Here is a 20,940-nt window from a genome sequence, read left to right as displayed (position 1 = left end):
CTGCGGAGGTCTGATGAGTAAACCCAGGCTACCGGAACTCACCTGCTGAAGTTGTGTGCGAAATAGCTTGCTGTAGCGCAGTACATCTACGGACTTAAAGTGATACTACAAACAAATCAACTGGTGCCAGAAAGTTATACAGATTTGTAAATTACTTCTATTTTAAAATCTTATTCCTTCCAGTACTTATCAGCTGCTGTATGCTCCAGAGGAAGTTGTGTAGTTCTTTCCAGTCTGACCACAGTGCTCTCTGCTGACACCTCTTTAAAGGGGTACTCCGCCCCTAGACATCTTATCCTCCTGCTGCATCCATCATTCGTTTAGAGCATCGGGTACAGCGCCATAGGCTTGTGACATCATGGTAGCGCCCCACTTGGGACGTCACAGCCATGCCCCCTCAATGCAAGTCTATGGGAAGTGGCATGGCGGCTGTCACGCCCCCTCCTATAGACTTGCATTGAGTGGGCATAGCCGTGATTTCACGAGCCGGGCGCGACCATGACGTCACGAGCCTCCGCCCCGCATCGCCAGTCATCTGGCACAAAGTGAAGTTCGCTCCGGGCACCTGATGTCTAGGGTTCCGCAGCTGAGATCGCAGGGGTCCCCAGCGTCGGGACCCCCACGATCAGACATCTTATCCTCTACCCTTTGGATAGAGGATAAGATGTCTAGGGGCGGAGTACCCCTTTAAATATATAAACAATTTGGTTGTCATCCTCTCATTTCTTCAAGCGATGGTGAGACGTGTGTTCTGCGCCATGTTCCTGGGTTCTGTCCGTACACGCAGAGCTCCCGCTGCAGGGTGAGGGATAAGGCGAGGAGAGCAGGTCCGGGCAGGAACATCTTCTACTAAGCATGAGTAACACGTTGCAGCTCATAGTATCACAGCGGGGCTTTTCGCGCCCTTCAGGCGTGGGCTTACATTGTGTTCAGGAGGCAGGTTCAGGCCAATGCTCTGTTCAGGTTCCCCAAGCTCAGGAATATCTACTTAGGTTGATATATAATTCAACTGAGAAACCAGGAGGACCGTGAAACTCCAGCATATATGGTGATTTTTGAAGAATTATTTTGGACTGGCCTCACATGGATAGATGTAAGAACAGTGAGAGTAAGACATCTGTTGGTATTCTGTACCTCTACGTAGGGTCAGAACCAAGTCCGGTGGGACCAGTGTGTCTTTTTGTTATTGTGCTGGAGTTGATATCTGTACGCAGGTCGTTTAATTTTGTTATATCTCGTTTTGGATATGTTTGGATGCCCCATGCTCCGACGGTGTATAGAGGCAAGGGCAGCATCAACACTAGGCAAGTTTCAGCACATGCTAGGGACTAGTGGGTCAACACTAGGCAAGTCTCTGCACATGGCAGGGCCCAGAGGGGCAACACTAGGGACCGGGGGGGGGGGGGGGGGGGTCAACATTAGGCAACTCTCAGCACATGCTAGCGCCCAGGGAGTCAACATTAGACAAGTCTCAGCACATGCTAGGGCCTAGTGGGTTAACACTGGGCAAGACTCAGCACATACTAGGGCCTAGTCGGTCAACACTAGGCAAGTCGCAGCACATGCTAGGGCCTAGTGGGTCAACACTAGGCGAGTCTCTGCACATGCTAGGGCCCAGTGGGTCAACACTAGGCGAGTCTCTGCACATGCTAGGGCCCAGTGGGTCAACACTAGGCAAGTCTCAGCACATGCAAGGGCCCAGTGGGTCAACACTAGGTGAGTCTTAACACATGCTAGGGCCCAGTGGGTCAATACTAGCTAGGTAAGTCTCAGCACATGCTAGGGCCCAGGGGGTCAACACTAGGCAAGTCTTAGCACATGCTAGGGCCCAGTGGGTAAACACTAGGCAAGTCTTAGCACATGTTAGGGCCCAGTGGGTAAACACTAGGCAAGTCTTAGCACATGCTAGGGCCCAGTGGGTAAACACTAGGCAAGTCTCAGCACATGCTAGGGCCCACTGGGCCCTAGCATGTCCTGACACTTGCCTAGTATTGACGCTTCCCCTGCCTCTATACACAATCGGAACATCCAAGCATATCCCATGGTCAACAGAGCGCATAAAAAAAAACTAGATGACTCCGTAAAGATATCAACTCCAGAATAACAAAATGACGTAGTGCTGAAAACCAATTTCCATCCCGTTTCGTTGGCCTCTAGGACCCATGTGGCTGACATGTTATAATCATACAAAGTATACCAAGTGATGTCAAGTTTCTAGAACAAGAAATAAAACCTAAGTAAAAAAAAATTTACAAAAAAAAAACCCAGACCTGTGGGCTTCATACAGTGGTGTGACTAAGTCAGAGAGTCTGCACCTGTGTAACCTACAGGAAGTGGTTGTGTGGAGCAATATACACCCGTCATGTCAGTCAGGCTGAACCTGCAGAGACAACCAAAAGACAATGATGAGAACAAGTTTAACAATTTCACTTCCCATCTACTTAAAAGGGAAGTACAGATAATATTCACCTATATAGCAGACATGATGAGGTCAGAGGGAGGAGACCTCTCTCACTTTCCAGCATTAAGGTAATTATATTCTTGTATATAGGGGGCAATATTATAGTAGTTATATTCTTGTATATAGGAGCAGTATTATAGTAGTTATATTCTTGTATATAGGAGGCAGTATTATAGTAGTTATATTCTTGTATATAGGAGCAGTATTATAGTACATATATTCTTGTATATAGGAGCAGTATTATAGTAGTTATATTCTTGTATATAGGGGCAGTATTATAGTAATTATATACTTATATATAGGAACAGTATTATAGTAGTTATATTCTTGTATATAGGAGCAGTATTATAGTAGTTATATTCTTGTATATAGGAGGCAGTATTATAGTAGTTATATTCTTGTACATAGGAGGCAGTATTATAGTAGTTATATTCTTGTATATAGGAGCAGTATTATAGTAGTTATATTCTTGTATACAGGGGGCAGTATTATAGTAGGTATATTCTTGTACATAGGGGGCAGTATTATAGTAGTAATATTCTTGTATATAGGAGCAGTATTATAGTAGTTATATTCTTGTATATAGGAAGCAGTATTATAGTAGTTATATTCTTGTATATTGGAGCAGTATTATAGTAGTTATATTCTTGTATATAGGAGCAGTATTATAGTAGTTATATTCTTGTATATAGGAGCAGTATTATAGTAGTTATATTCTTGTATATAGGAGCAGTATTATAGTAGTTATATTCTTGTATATAGGAGCAGTTTTATAGTTATATTATTGTATATAGGAGCAATATCATAGTAGTTATATTATTGTATATAGGAGGCAGTATTAAAGTAGTTATATTCTTGTATATAGGGAGCAGTATTATAGTAGTTATAGTCTTGTATATAGGAGCAGTATTATAGTAGTTATATTCTTGTATATAGGAGCAGTATTATTGTAGTTATATTCTTGTATATAGGAGGCAGTATTATAGTAGTTATATTCTTGTATATAGGAGCAGTATTATAGTATAGTTATATTCTTGTATATAGGAGCAGTATTATAGTATAGTTATATTATTGTATATAGGAGGCAGTATTATAGTAGTTATATTCTTGTATATAGGAGCAGTATTATAGTAGTTATATTCTTGTATATAGGAGCAGTAATATTGTAGTTATATTCTTGTATATAGGAGCAGTTTTATAGTAGTTATATTCTTGTATATAGGAGCAGTATTATAGTAGTTATATTCCTGTACATAGATGGCAGTATTATAGTAGTTATATTCTTGTATATAGGAGCAGTTTTATAGTTATAATATTGTATATAGGAGCAGTATTATAGTAGTTATATTCTTGTACAAAGGGGGAAGTATAAGGCTAGGTTCACACTGCAGAATCTCTGGGCAGAAAATTTCCGCCCGGAGATTCCGAGAGTGGCCAGCGCCGACTGAATTAGTCGGCGCTAGGACCACGCAAACACTACAGTCTCCAATAGACTGCAGTGTGTTCCGCGAGTATTTACACCTGAAGAATCAGCAACGCCATTCTTCAGGCGGAAATTTTCAAGCAGATTTTCCGTTCACAAATTCCGCTTCACAAATTCCAAACTGTGAATTTTTGAACAGAATCCCATTCACTATACAATACATTTTAGCAAGCGGAATTTCTGCCTGCAATTTCAAAGTGGAATTGCAGGCGGAAATTCCATAGTGTGAACCTAGCCTTATAGTAGTTAGGAGGCAGTATTATAGTAGTTATATTTTTGTACATAGAGGACAGTATTATAGTAGTTATATTCATTTAAAAAGGGGGAAGTATTATAGACGTTATTGATACAAATATGATTTCACAGCTGTTTTACTTTCTGTCACAAGTAAGGTCACAAGGGGGGGTTGTTTAGCATTTCTGGTGCACATCTCATGACACATCTCCCATCCTCAAAGAAGTTCTTTTCACATCTCGCCTACGTCGTGACATTTTTAAGTTGAAATTTTTGTGAACCCGTTCCAGCCAGACTGTCTAATGACTGTCCCTCCGGTGACATATCCATATTTAATATTGCAGTCACACATAAGCAGTGTGGGAGAAATCGATGTAGAATGTTAAATAATTTTATTGCACCCTGTTTAGAACCTGGAATTTGCAGACTGCTTTGATATTAAGTATTTCTTTCCAGAATGTTTAATGTAACATAAATTCCTGTCTACCTGGTCATATACTGAGCATGTAGGGAGGAGAAATAAAATATGGGTCCTTCATCTAGTGCATGCGTTTGGTGGTCCCCCATATATCTACCCCAATAAACACGATTGCAAAACCTCTATCCCAAAATCCCTTTCTGGTTAAACGTGTAGTACCTCTGATACTAACATGCTAGATCTTGGAATAAGGGTTGGAAACCAATAACTGAAGCTATATTCCAAGCACCAGTTCCAGAATTCGGTACCAGTCCATGCACCTTCCATGCTCTTTAGCCCCCTTGTGACCACTCGCTCCATATAATCTTGTATCTATGTCGATAACTGATGTCATTGATGACTGTAAAACACTTGCATCCTATAGGACTCTTCTGGTCTCTCAAGATGGTTCCTGGTGAACCTTCAGAACTAATCATTGTGCAAACTTTCCAATGTCTTCTCCTTCAACCAAGTTTTGCCCAGTGAATAGTAGTGGATCTCTACATAGGTAGCCACAATAGGTAACTGACCTATTGTTCACATACAACTTCTCATGTGATTGACTGAAATGGTGTTCTCTCTAGAAACTATACCGCCATTCACGTTCTATACATCTCCCTCTACCCAGAAACTAACATTTCAAGATAGAACACATGAAAGACATGGCACTCACCTTGCTGTCGTCTTGAAGTTTATTGCAGCAATCCAAATCATACATCAGATCAGGTTGGCTGACACGCTACAGGAGAGGGTGCGGAGGCCAGGCAACGTCTGTTTTGTGTCAGATGATGCTTCTTCTGGCCTGGAAGAGGCGAGGCAACGTTGGTTTCACGTCAGTTGACGCTTCAGTCTGGAAGAGGCTAGGTAACATCCGTTTTGCGTCAGGTGATGCTTCTTCTGGCCTCAAGGAGGCAAGACAATGTCTGTTTCACATCAGATGACACTTCTTCCGGCCTCAAAAGAGGCAAGGCAAAGTCCATTTTGCGTCAGAGGCAACGTCTTCCGGCCTTGAGGAAGCCAGGCAACATCCGCTTCGCATCAGATGACACTTCTTCCAGCCTGGAAGAGGCAAGGCAACGTCCGTTTCATTTCGGATGATGCTTCTTCCGACCTGGAAGAGGCAAGGCAACATCTGCTTCACGTCAGATGACGCCTCTTCCGGTCTTGAGGAGGCAAGGCAACGTCAGATTGGTGTCAGATGACACTTCTTCTGGCCTCTTTGAGGTCGGAAGAAGCTTCATTTGACGCAAATCGAACAACGTCTTGCCCCTCACCTGCACCCTCTCCTGTAGCATGTCAGCGAGCCAGCTGATGATCTGATGTACAATTTGTGATGCAAAAATAAACTTCGATGAAGACCACAGCGTGGTGAGTGCCATGTCTTTCATGTGTTCTATCCTGAAATGTTTGTTTCATGAAGCATAATCCACTGACATAGAGCACCCCCCGAGTCTACCTGGCTGAATATCCATATAGTGGACAAATGTGATTGCTGAGCTTTGTTCACACCTGCAGTGCCTAGTCACACCACTTTCTTGTTGTTCCCTCTACCCAGACATTGTCTTGTGTATGGCCTGACTATCTCTTCAGCATACATGGTTTGGAAGGGTGAAGTGCGTTGACATATCAAATCGATGGACATTTCCGCAATGCACTGTATATAAGATTGAAAGATAAACAAATCTCTGACCATCGGTGAAGATGTTTGAGCACTTCAGCTAGTGCCATATCTAATCAGTTCTACATGAAGCGCGAATGCGCAAAATAACCGGTCATAGCCTCTGAGCGCTTACAACGTCTCTGCAGTCTCAGTCCCGTGGATAACTCTATCTAGGAGCGCCGATAGCCGATTCCGGCGGAGAGTGCGGATATGCTTTATTTTCTTTAAAACCATGGGGGTACCTAGTCACAGACCCTCAACGAGATGTCATAATGTGAAGTCAATATTCTCCTTCATACTCCATCCTGGACACTTGATGTACAGTATAAGGGATCTTATGGTAGGACCCGAAGATGAACCCTAATCATCATCTGAGCCAACAACAGAATTGTCATATTTTTAGCACATTCTCCATTATGACTTAAGTTCTCAGTTTTCCAGACATGCCTTGTTTATGAAGGGATGTCCTCTCTGACCGGGGGCTCTCCAGAAGTCTGCTCTGAGTGGCTTTTTATCATGAAATCTCGTCTTTAGACGTGCCATCAAAAGTCAGCGCTTTCTGGTCATTTACATTCCAGAAGCCCCCCCCCCCTTCACCACCACCACCCGCGTATGGGATTATTCAAAATTGCTCTATTTTTCTTCTCTTTCCCAAGGATTTAGCTAAATTACTTCCCTTTTCCAATCGTCCAACTGTTTTCAGTTTTAGGGAAACACAGATGCAGGACCCGCGCGCTCAGTGGAATTTCCTAAAGCCTGAAAATACTTGCCAAAGGTTCTCAAAATAGGAAATTATGACTTTATATATGAGGACTGTGTCTGACCAGATTACAGTTCGTCCTTTGTTAAGGACATGGTTAAATCCCACAACCTTAATCCATGTAAACAGGGGTGTACGTAGAGGAACGGCCACGTAGCAGATATCATATAGGGGCGTAATTCTGGCCACCACAAGCTCTCATCATGGAACTGGAAGGCATGTTCCTACTTTACCATTCAGTCTTCCCTTTCCTTTGAGGAGAGAAAAGTTTCATGACCTTTGGAGCACTTAGCTCATCCTTGTTCCTTAAAGGGGTACTCCGGTGGAAAACAAATTTTTTTAATTAAATCAACTGGTGCCAAAAAGGTATACAGATTTGTAAATTACTTCTATTTAAAATATTAATTCTTCCAGTACTTATCAGCTGCTGTATGCTACAGAGGAAGTTGTGTAGTTGTGTCCAGTCTCACCTCAGTGCTCTCTGCTGCCACCTTTGTCCATGTCAAGAACTGTCCAGACCTGGAGAGGGTTGCTATGGAGATTTGTTTCTACTCTGGACAGTTCCTGACATGGACAAAGGTGGCCGCGGAGAGTACTGTGGTGAAAATGGAAAGAACTACACAACTTCCTCTGTAGTATACAGCAGCTGATAAGTACTGGAAGTATTACGATTTTTATATAGAAGTAATTTACAAATCTGTTTAATTTTTGGCACCAGCTGATTTAAAAAAAAAACTAAAATTTCCACCTTTTAATAAGTGTAAGGCTGTCCCATGACTCAGAGAGGAGGAACACAGGGAACACATATGAAGTCTACAATTAGAGGTAGATCCCCAGATTTCCATGAAAAGACCATAAATAAATAAGTGCCACATAAGGTATATGATTTGACTGGAAGTGGCCATTTGTCCAAAATCTTATCAGTGCTGCCCAACATTGATCAGACTATCTGTGAATCTTTCTCCGCACATGGTCGATTGTAAGATTATATGACATAATGTTATCATTATACGTTTCAATAACTTACTTTACAGGTAAATGAAGTAGAAGGAGCTTGTCCTCTGCTGTACACTTTATACACAGTCCTTTGGACCTCACATTATTACCATTCATAAAGTTATGGAGTCCTCCGTAGTGTGCCAGCAGTTATCGTTGCCCTTCAAGTGGTGTGTAAACATATAAGCTAAGGTAAAGATTATATGACCTGGAAGTTGACACCATCGTTCAATGCAACTGGTTAACCTCTCTGGGCCCGACAACTCAATTGCTGGAATTTATACTAAAGTCAATTGGGATCTACAGAGTGGGCCATTTATATGGATACACCTTAATAAAATGGGAATGGTTGGTGATATTAACTTCCTGTTTGTTGCACATTAGTATATGTGAGGGGGGAAACTTTTCATGATGGGTGGTGACCATGGCGGCCATTTTGAAGTTGACCATTTTGAATCCACCTTTTGTTTTTTTCATTAGGAAGAGGGTCATGTGACACATCAAACTAATTGGGAATTTCAAAGGAAAACAATGATGTGCTTGGTTTTAATGTAACTTTATTCTTTCATGAGTTATTTACAAGTTTCTGACCAATTATAAAATGTGTTGCCCATTGTGTTGGATTGTCAATGCAACCCTCTTCTCCCACTCTGATAGCAACACCTTAGGAGAAATGCTAGCACATGCTTCCAGTATCCATAATTTCAGGTGCTGCAGAATGGGCAAAACAAAAATTGAAACAGGACCCTTTGTTCAGTGATGAGGAAACTTTTATGTGAATGGTGAAGTTAACAAACAAAACCACCGCTATTGGTCTGACACTAACCCACATTGGATAGATCCCTCCAAGACTATTGGAACACAAAAATTGATAGTATGGTCTCGTATATGGGGTACAAAGATAGTGGGGCCATTCTTCATCAATGGAAACTTCAAGGCCACTGGATATGTGAAATTGCTACATGATGATGTGTTTCCCTCTTTATGCACTGAAGCTGGCACTTTCCCTGAGTTTTTCGGGCAAGATGGTGACCACCACATTATGGGTGTCAGGTCCGAGCATTCCTAGATGAACAGTTTTCTGGAAAGTGGATTGGTCATCGTGGGCCAGTTGAATGGCCCCCAAGGTCTCCCGATCTGACCCCCTTAGACTTTTACATTTGGGGTCATCTGAAGGCAATTGTCTATGCTGTGAAGATACGAGATGTGCAGCACCTGAAACTACGGATACTGGAAGCCTGTGCTAGCATTTCTCCTGCGGTGTATATAGTAGTATATAGCAGTGTATATGGATACTGGAAGCCTGTGCTAGCATTTCTCCTGCGGTGTATATAGTAGTATATAGCAGTGTATATGGATACTGGAAGCCTGTGCTAGCATTTCTCCTGCGGTGTATATAGTAGTATATAGTAGTATATACGGATACTGGAAGCCTGTGCTAGCATTTCTCCTGCGGTGTATATAGTAGTATATAGCAGTGTATATGGATACTGGAAGCCTGTGCTAGCATTTCTCCTGCGGTGTATATAGTAGTATATAGCAGTGTATACGGATACTGGAAGCCTGTGCTAGCATTTCTCCTACGGTGTTGCTATCAGTCTGTGAAGAGTGGGAGAAGAGGGTTGCATTGACAATCCAACACAATGGGCAGCACATTGAACACATATTATAAGTGGTCAGAAACTTGTAAATAACTCATGAAAGAATAAAGTTACGTTAAAACCAAGCACATAATTGTTTTTCTTGTCTCTGGAGCAATGGAAAAAGTCTGGGATCTTCGGCACGTACCGTACAAGGATCCTTGTACGGTACGCGCCGAAAATCCCGGACTTTTTCCATTGCTCCAGAGACGTCCACAAGTCGGCAGGGGGTGATCCCAGCCGAACTCCCGGGAGGCAGCTCCGTCATAATTACTGAACTACGCTTCATGGTGGTTGTGTCTGGTACACAACCCCCTCAGGTTAGTACACATCCGTGTGGTGTGCATCTATTTTATCTGTGTATAATATACAGACATACTGTCCTTAGAGGAAGCTCTGCTCTATTTTCCCTACACCAGATTCTATTGTTTTTCTTGTGAAATTCCCAATAAGTTTGAAGTGTCACATGACCCTCTTCCTATTGAAAAAACTAAAGTTGGATTCAAAATGGCCGTCTTGGCCGTCAAACCACCCATCTTGAAAAGTTTCCCCCCTCACATATACTAATGTGCCACAAACAGGAAGTTAATATCACCAACCATTCCCATTTTATTAAGGTGTATCCATATAAATGGCCCACCCTGTATTTTGTATAATGTTATCATGAAGGAGGTTAAATATTTAAATGTTTTCTGTGTATAATATATGGGTCTGCCCAAGGGTGTAGCACCAAAAGGAGTATTCCCCATGGTGGCCCCCACTGAAGCTTTTACTGATGCATTCTACAGCAAATCTTGTGTTAAGTGATGTGCCTTAATGAGTACAGTGATGTCACTAGTCTCATACCAGGACTGTGTTATGATGAACACAGTGATGTCACTAGTCTCATACCAGGACTGTCTTATGATGAACACAGTGATGTCACTAGTCTCATACCAGGACTGTCTTATGTTGAACACAGTGATGTCACTAGTCTAATACCAGGACTGTCCTATGATAAACACAGTGATGTCACTAGTCTCATACCAGGACTGTCTTATGATGAACACAGTGATGTCACTAGTCTCATACCAGGACTGTCTTATGTTGAACACAGTGATGTCACTAGTCTAATACCAGGACTGTCCTATGATAAACACAGTGATGTCACTAGTCTCATACCAGGACTGTCCTATGATGAACACAGTGATGTCGCTAGTCTCATACCAAGACTGTCCTATGATGAGTACAGTGATGTCACTAGTCTCATACCAGGACTGTCTTATGTTGAACACAGGGATGTCACTCGTCTCATACCAGGACTGTCTTATGATGAACACAGTGATGTCACTAGTCTCATACCAGAACTGTCTTATGATGAACACAGTGATGTCACTAGTCTCATACCAGAACTGTCTTATGATGAACACAGGGATGTCACTCGTCTCATACCAGGACTGTCTTATAATGAACACAGTGATGTCACTAGTCTCATACCAGGACTGTCTTATGATGAACACAATGATGTCACTAGTCTCACACCAGAACTGTCTTATGATGAACACAGTGATGTCACTAGTCTCACACCAGAACTGTCTTATGATGAACACAGTGATGTCACTAGTCTCATACCAGAACTGTCTTATGATGAACACAGTGATGTCACTCTTCTCATACCAGGACTGTCTTATGATGAACACAGTGATGTCACTCTTCTCATACTAGGCCTGTCTTATGATGAACACAGTGATGTCACTCTTCTCATACCAGGACTGTCTTATGATGAACACAGTGATGTCACTCTTCTCATACTAGGCCTGTCTTATGATGAACACAGTGATGTCACTAGTGTCATACCAGAACTGTCCTATGATGAACACAGTGATGTCGCTAGTCTCATACCAGGACTGTCCTATGATGAGTACAGTGATGTCGCTGGTCTCATACCAGGACTGTCCTATGATGAGTACAGTGATGTCACTAGTCTCATACCAGGACTGTCTTATGTTGAACACAGGGATGTCACTCGACTCATACCAGGACTGTCTTATGATGAACACAGTGATGTCACTAGTCTCATACCAGAACTGTCTTATGATGAACACAGTGATGTCACTAGTCTCATACCAGAACTGTCTTATGATGAACACAGGGATGTCACTAGTCTCATACCAGAACTGTCTTATGATGAACACAGTGATGTCACTAGTCTCATACCAGAACTGTCTTATGATGAACACAGGGATGTCACTAGTCTCATACCAGGACTGTCTTATGATGAACACAGTGATGTCACTCTTCTCATACCAGGACTGTTTTATGATGAACACAGTGATGTCACTAGTCTCATACCAGGTCTGTCTTATGATGAACACAGTGATGTCACTCTTCTCATACCAGGCCTGTCTTATGATGAATACAGGGATGTCACTAGTCTGAACCCATGACTGCCCTATGGTGAGCACAGTGATGTCACTAGTCACATGCCAGGACTGTCCTATGATAGCACAGTGATGTCATAAGTCTCAACCAAGGACTCTCCTGATAAGTAATGTCCCTTGTCTAATCCCCATACTGTCCTATGATGGGCACAGTGATGTCACTAGTTTCATACCAGGACTGTCCTAAGCTAAGCACAGTTATGTCACTAGTTTCATACCAGGACTGTCCTAAACTAAGCACAGTGATGTCACTAGCCTCATACCAGGACTACCTGATGATAAGCGCAGTGATGTCACTAGTCTCATATTAGGACTACCTGATGATAAGCGCAGTGATGTCACTAGTCTCATACCAGGACTACCTGATGATAAGCACAGTGATGTCACTAGCCTCATACCAGGACTGTCCTAAACTAAGCACAGTGATGTCACTAGCCTCATACCAGGACTACCTGATGATAAGCACAGTGATGTCACTAGCCTCATACCAGGACTGTCCTAAACTAAGCACAGTGATGTCACTAGCCTCATACCAGGACTACCTGATGATAAGCGCAGTGATGTCACTAGTCTCATATTAGGACTACCTGATGATAAGCGCAGTGATGTCACTAGTCTCATACCAGGACTACCTGATGATAAGCGCAGTGATGTCACTAGTCTCATACCTGGACTACCTGATGATAAGCGCAGTGATGTCACTAGTCTCAAACAAGGACTACCTGATGATAAGCGCAGTGATGTCACTAGTCTCATACCATGACTGTCTCATGATGAGCACAGGGATGTCACTAGTCTCATACCAGGACTGTCTCATGATGAGCACAATGATGTCATTAGTCTCATCCAAGGACTGTCCGTATAGACAGTAAGTAAAAGTGATGTCAATTGTCTGGTCCCAGGACTGTCCTATGATGGGCACGGTGATGCCACAAGTCTCAACTCAGGACCCATCTTTACATAAGCAAAATGATATGCTTATATACCAGAATATATGCCTCAGAATACTAGGGCAGTGCCAGCGCTCTGACTTCCTAATCTTCCCTGTATTGACTTGTCAAGCATCAGCCCATGAAATTAACATGGCTGCCTTTTGATGAGGGATGTGAGGTCTTTTGATGGAGGTCCCTGGAAGATAAACTTTCCTTACTAGGACGTAATATTTGCAGGGTATGGCCCTTACTATCATCTGACTGCACATAGAGATAAGTGTGGGACATTTCCTGCCCCCCCTCCATGTCACTTTGAAGAGGTTCCTTTTGGCCTTGCAGTGAAATGAGTCTATTGTCGCTTCTTGTTGAGCGGTTGGGGGGGGAATGGTGGCTGCTGTTCAACAAACATGAATGCACAAAAGACACAATTGTGTACGCCAGTCAGTTCCCGCTCTGCCCCTGCTTCTTAGGAAGCGGGCAGGATGCTTCCCTAGCTAAAAAACCGGGTCATGTTTGTGGTCAAAGCAACGTTTATTCATTGTCCTCAATGAGGTGTCTTATGAAAACCAATTGCAAGATTAAGACCTGTCAGGAGGATCACTAAGAGCCTAGATCTCCAAATGGTGAGCCTCCAGCTGTTGCAAAACTACAACTCCCTGAATGCCCAGACAGCCGTTGGCTGTCTGGGCATTCAGGGAGTTGTAGTTTTGCGACAGCTGGAGGTCCACCATTTGGAGACCACTGAATCTGAACACTCAAACAAAACTCTGATAAGCATAACCCTCTATCTCACATTCACAAAGGGTCCATAAAGCTTAGATGTGGAGAGATGTTTAGCAGTACCCTCACTTTGCAGAGCTGCTTTCGCTGTTCTTCCCTGTACATATCTGTCCAATGGGGGAGCTAACATTATCACTGGTGATTTCCTTTCCATGGGCAACAAATTTAGGCTACGTTCTCACGCCCGTTGTCTTCCGTCCCGCTTTTCTTCAGTCACTGCCTCCTAAAGGGACCATACTACTAACGGATGCAAACTGATGCAAAAGGATGCCATTTGTGGCATCCATTTGCATCAGTTTTTCATCCGTTAGTATGAAAAGTCAGCTGCCTACAGACTCCCGCAGCCGGGACTACTACTACTCCCATCATGGAACAGACTTGTTTCCATGATGGGAGTAGTAGTTTCCCGGCTGCGGGAGTCTGTCGGCGGCTGGGGAGGCTTCATTAGTATTTGTACTACTACTCCCATCATGGAACAGAGTCTGTTTCATGTTGGGGGGTAGTAGTCTAAGGGCTGAGGGATTGATCGCACTGGGTTTCACTTCTGAGACCCGATGCGATCAGGAGTTATTATACAGGGGAGCGGGCGGTATGCGCCTGCGATGTATATAGTGAGTTTTTACTTTCATTTTTAAATTCCCCGCCGGGAGCCCTGAATGGCCGGCACCGAGGAGCCATTCAGGGCTCCGTTTTTTATTTTTTAAACTTATAGGGTGCCTAATCACCATATCATCATATTCTCCCCGACTTTTGGATAATAATTTTATTCCCACCATGTATAGATGAGATAAATGATTATCCTGCTATCATAGCGCTATCAGAACGCACAACAGGGACATGTCAGTCCATTCCCCTCTGCACATCTCCGTACCTGACAAAAATAAGCTGCCAGGAATGGAGGGAACTGTCCCCCCTGTGCGCTGTTTCATTCAATCACCGCCGCCGTTGGTTCCCGACATGTCCCCGCTGCTGCCCTGCTCCAAGCGCAATCTGAGCGCACAGCGCAGTCTATTCCCCATTGTTAATCTACGTTGGGTATTTATTTTACCCTTCGAAGGCAAAATACATCTTACGACTTAAAAAAATTAATTCACAGGAAATGTGGCTTAGTTTTTCCAAGACTAGCGACACTAAAATTTTCTGCTTATGCAACATGCGAGTGTGTAAAGTTGTGAGTGTTCACTCCTGTCTGTTATCATTAAACCTTCAGAAATGTCAGATTAACACTGGGCCGTGCAGATCCAAAGGTTACTGTCAATAAAGTGCAATATACAGCACGCTAAGTCTGTTTGTCTAACATATCCAAGTTCTACTACAAATTCCAGAATACTCTCCCAACAAAGATCACAAACATAATACTGAAAAAAAACAAAAAACGCAACTGTAATACTGCTTCTATTTTCAAAAATATAACTACTATAATACTGCTCCTATATACAAGAATATAACTACTATAATACTGCTCCTATATACAAGAATATAACTACTATAATACTGTCTCCTATATACAAGAATATAACTATTATAATACTGCCCCTATGTACAAGGATATAACTACTATAATACTGCCTCCTATATACAAGAATATAACTACTATAATACTGCTCCTATATACTATATACAAGAATATAACTATTATAATATTGCTCCTATGTACAGGAATATAACTACTAAAATACTGCTCCTATATACAATAATATACCTACTATAATGCTGCCCCTATATACAAGAATATAACTACTATAATACTGCTCCTATTTACAAGAATATAACTACTATAATACTGCCTCCTATATACAAGAATATAACTACTATAATACTGCTCCTATATACAAGAATATAACTATTATAATACTGCTCCTATATACAAGAATATAACTACTATAATACTGCTCCTATATACAAGAATATAACTACTATAATACTGCTCCTATATACAAGAATATAACTATTATAATACTGCCCCTATATACAAGAATATAACTATTATAATACTGCTTCCTATATAAAATAATATAACTACTATAATACTGCTTTTATGTACAAGAATATAACTACTATAATACTGCTCCTATATACAAGAATATAACTACTATAATACTGCCTCCTATATACAAGAATATAACTACTATAATACTGCTCCTATATACAAGAATATAACTAATATAATACTGCCTCCTATATACAAGAAGAATATAACTACTATAATACTGCTCCTATATACAAGAAGAATATAACTACTATAATACTGCCTCCTATATACAAAAATATATCTACTATAATACTGCTCCTATATACAAGAATATAACTACTATAATACTGCTCCTATATACAAGAATATAACTACTATAATACTGCTCCTATGTACAAGAATATAACTTCTGTTATACTGCCCCCTATGTAGAAGAATATAACTACAGTGATACTGCCCCTCTCGATAAGAATACTAACTGCTTGTATAAGGAACCATAACTATCCCATTACAATTTTTTATCCAACCGTGACGCCTATTCATGAAGTCTCGCCCTTGTAAAGGTTGAACCTGATTGTCGACCTTTTGAGGTTTTGAATATGACCACAATAGGGACAGTTTTGCAATGGCCATTTTTCTATTTCCATCACATCTAAGAACAACAAAACAATTGGATGAAGTGAAGGCTTTGTATGGCTCTGCTCTTCCTGTGCTCATTCTTTTATAATGCTCGGTAACTTCCTGCACCAGGGTTACTTGGGGTGTTTGATGAAGCGAAACACAATAGGGTGCGGCCCGACCCCCAATGGATAACAGCTCCAGACCTGGTTGTTGCTTGCTGTGACGGTGGAGCAACTGGGAAACAGAGCACTAGAAATATATGTTTTGTTTTGTTTTTTAGTTAAGTTTTATAAGACTGTCCTCCTTTTCTAAAAAAAAAAATCCAAAAATGTTTCTATGTTGCTTTTACTAATATTTTATGTAATGTTGTTTATGTTTATTTTGACACTGTAGAATTACATTCGAACATAGGCTGAAGAACATGAATATTATTCGTGGGTGGGGAGGTGTTTACCTGTGGGAGGTGTTAACCCATTCTCATGCTACGGTCTGATCTTAAATATAAAGCACATTTGCCTCCACAACCACAAATGGTCTGGAGCATATTTAAAAAAAATAAATAAAAAAAAAAAATATATATATATATATATATATATGTGTGTGTGTGTTGTTCCAAATTTCCCCCCAAAAAAATTATTAAATCCTTATCTTTTATTCATCTTTTATAATTGTTCTAATTTTTATTTTAATGTTTTTATTTCATTTTTCACTATTTTAAAAAAATGTCTTCAAACCTAAAACATTATTTTTTAAATTATTTAAACATATTTATTTATTGTTATTTTTAAATTGCAGAAAAATAAAGACCTATCCTGGGGCAAGAACACACAAGCCGCAATAACATTTTTAAGAGCTGTCCCCTGCAGAACGTTGTCTGATGAAGTGAACCGGTCAAAGCTCCCCTCGCATGCGGAGGACTTCTTTAGATCTGACCTTGCGGATCTTCTTGCCGTTGGCCGCACGGAATTCCTACCAAACTGGAAGTCTCAAAAATGAGTGACTTTTGGCATAAACTAGGCTGCTGCGTTGTAGAAAAGCCACAACCGGTAAGTCAGCGATCACGTATCAGGAATCAATAGTTTCCTCAGACAGGTGCTATTTATTGTTCTTATAGAATACTCATTTATACTATGTCAACACTTCTGGGTAACTGTGAAAAAATGTATTGCCACCCAAAACATAAAGATCCGGTATTGATTTCTTTAGGTTTATCCTTGCCTTACCTGTGCAGATAGTCACCTGTACTCACACTCATCAGGTCCGCCATGTTTGTGACAGGGTTGGTTTTTCAATAGTCACACCTCAATCTATTAAAACGGGATGTTGACATATAAGTGCAAAAGACAGACACAGGCCCCATTGAGTTTAAAGGGGTACTCCACCCCTAGACATCTTATCCCCTTTGCAAAGTATAAGGGATAAGATTTCTGATCACAGGGGTCGTAGTGGTGCAGCAGCCATAGCGGTTCAGGGTCAGAGGCTCATGATGCCACGGTGACGCCACTTGTGCTGTCACGCCATGCCCCCTCAATGCAAGTCTATGGGATGTGGCGTGGCAGCCATCACTCCCCCTCCCATAGACTTTCATTGGGGGGGCGTGACATGATGTCATGAGGGGGGCGTGGCCATGATGTCACGAGCCTCCAGTGCCGCACCTGACGTTCTCAATGAAGGCCCAGTGCTGCAGGGAGATCGCGAGGGTCCCAGTGGGGGGACCTGTGATCAGACATCTTATCCCCTATCCTTTGGATAGGGGATAAGATGTCTAGGGGCAGAGTACCCCTTTAATGTAAGAAAATATTCCCAGCACTCACCAGAGTTTCCAAGCAAAAGTGGGTTTATTGCATATCCTTATGTGAAACAGGACGCTTTTCGGCCCTTAAGCTGAAACATGTCCTGTTTCATCTAAGGGTATGCAATAAACCCACCTTTGCTTGGAAACGTTGGTGAATGCTGAGAATATTTTCTTCTATTATGCTGTGACCTATCCGCGTGCACCAACAACAACGAAAGCGCTGGCGCCTACTTTCTCCTTGAGTTTAATGGCCCTAATGTAGTCAACCAGGGACTATGTTTGGGTCATTTGCTATTATTTAATCCATTCAAGAGTCAAGAATACACACAGTCTTGAGCAGGAAAACATAGCAGCTTGACGTGTTTCTTGGTTGCACACTTAATCATGAGACTGATTAAAACTCAGGCTGATTATTAAGTGGGTAACCACAAAACACATCAAGTTGCTATGTTTTCCTGCTTAAGACTGCATGTGTATCCTTGGCTTTTTAATGGATTAAATAAAAGCAAAAAGTTTTATCCAACTCGAGAAGGCTGGACTACTTTTTTTCTATTTAAACTTTGTCACTAGTTGACTATGTTTGGCCCACTTTAAGGGGTACTCCGCTGCTAGACATCTTATCCCCTATCCAAAGGATAGGGGATAAGATGTCTGAGCGCGGGGGTCCTGCTGCTGGGGTCACCCGCGATCTCCCACAGCATCCGGCATTCTAAACAAACGCCAGGTTCCTGTGGCAGTGGTTGCGGCGTCATGGCCACTCCCCTCATGGCATCACGCCCCGCTCCTTCCATTCATGTATATAGGAGGGGGCTGTCCCCAGTGGCGGGATACCCGCAATCAGACATGTTATCCCCTATCCTTTGGATAGGAGATAAGATGTCTAGGGGCAGAGTACCCCTTTAAAGTATAATTTTCACTTAGAAAAACTTTTAAAATGTCACACCGATGTGTCAAAAGTTTTGATCAGTCGGGGTCTGGGTTTTCAGTGCCCCACCAAACGTTAGGTAGAGCCGGTCGAAGCACGCAGCTGTGCGTTTCACTCCCCAGCCCAGATCCATTGAGGGAGACGGGTTCAATTTTAAATGGAGTTAGAAAGAGCAGCAAGCCAGGGAGTGAAGAACTGAACCACACACTTCTCTAATGATCAGTGGTTGTCTTAAAAAACTTCTTCTGTGTGACGTGTCAAAAGTTTTTTTTTTTTTTTAAAGGGACATAAACACTTTAAAGAGGCATCACATGGCCTTTAATAACATAAAAATAAAATAAGAATTCACAGCAGATGTTTTCATTTGGGGCTGGGACAGGAGGCACGAAGTGACCCTCTCCCCCCTCCCCCCCCCCCATCTGCCGCCTGCAGGGAGACATTATGATCAGACTTGCTGCTGAATACTTCGGGCGACACAACAAAATATGTGATTGATGGAACGTGGATTATGGAAGATTACACGGGCTGCGGAATCTAAAAGCTACTTAATAAAATCTAAACTTCAGAGAAATATTTATCTCTGAATAATTACAGGTAATTTTAATCTTTAAAAAGACCCAAGGCCCCCCCCCCCCTCCAGCCATCCAGCCTCCCCCGTCCCCCATTATATAGATGGCTGTGTTTATCTACAAGGGTAGTGCAGGTTAGGACAGTAGCAATCAAATAGAAATATATTTTATATTTACTATTATTATGATTTGACTTTTTTTATTTATTTAGATTTTTTCATAGTATGGGATCACAAAATTACAAGATAATGCCATACAAAGCTCATATAATACCGTCATAAAGAGATAATGTAATACTGCAATACAGAGCTCATATAATACTACCATACAGAGCTTATATAATACTGCCATACAGAGCTCATATAATACTACCATACAGAGCTCATATAATACTACTATACAGAGCTCATATAATACTACTATACAGAGCTCATATAATACTACCATACAGAGCTCATATAATACTCCCATACAGAGCTCATATAATACTACTATACAGAGCTCATATAATACTGTCATACAGAGCTCATATAATACTACCATACAGAGCTCATATAATACTACCATACAGAGCTTATATAATACTGCCATACAGAGCTCATATAATACTACCATACAGAGCTCATATAATACTCCCATACAGAGCTCATATAATACTACTATACAGAGCTCATATAATGCTGTCATACAGAGCTCATATAATGCTGTCATACAGAGCTCATATAATGCTGTCATACAGAGCTCATATAATGATTCACTGTCCCATATCTGTGAGTGACAAAAGTATGTGAACCATAACCAAAGGCTGCCCGGGCATGCTGGGAGTTGTAGTTTTGTATCCATCAGGTGAGGGGGCGACCTGCTTTATAGAACAGGGATCTATGAAAGTCTGATCTTAACAACACACATTTGTGGAAATGTATCATGACATCAACAAAGTAGATTTTGAAGGACTTGAGGAAGTGCTCATCACGGTGGAAAAGGTTACAAAACCATCTATGAAGAGTTTCTTCACAAAGGAACCCAAGGTGACCTCTAAGCCACTAAATGTCTTTCTCATATGACAGTGTGCAAGGCAGGATTGCAAGGAGAAAGACACTTCTCTACAAAAAGAACATTGCTGCCCGTCTGCACTCTGCTAACGATTACCTGGACAAGCCAAAAGGCTAGTCCAACAGTGTATTGTGAATGGATAAGACCAAAATAGAGCTTTTTGGATTGGCTAGACAGATCCT

At 41.7% G+C, this 20,940-nt stretch overlaps 1 protein-coding gene across 4 annotated transcripts in view; it reads left to right on the top strand.

Annotated features, from left to right (window-relative positions):
- The window catches only part of CDC42SE1 (CDC42 small effector 1), a 99,010-nt gene that overhangs the window by 69,676 nt on the left and 8,394 nt on the right, over positions 1-20,940 (top strand). For all 4 annotated transcript variants that reach the window (XM_056546890.1, XM_056546889.1, XM_056546884.1 and 1 more), the window contains one exon: positions 17,212-17,462. In XM_056546890.1, coding sequence (XP_056402865.1) covers positions 17,409-17,462 — 54 coding nt within the window. In that variant the 5' untranslated portion in view covers positions 17,212-17,408. Of the gene's footprint in view, positions 1-17,211; positions 17,463-20,940 lie in introns of those variants that run through there.

This window comes from Hyla sarda, chromosome 11 (assembly GCF_029499605.1).
Source record: "Hyla sarda isolate aHylSar1 chromosome 11, aHylSar1.hap1, whole genome shotgun sequence".
Lineage (NCBI taxonomy): Eukaryota > Metazoa > Chordata > Amphibia > Anura > Hylidae > Hyla > Hyla sarda.
The sequence above is the reverse complement of the archived record's forward strand: the minus strand, read 5'-3'. Positions and strand labels throughout refer to the sequence as shown.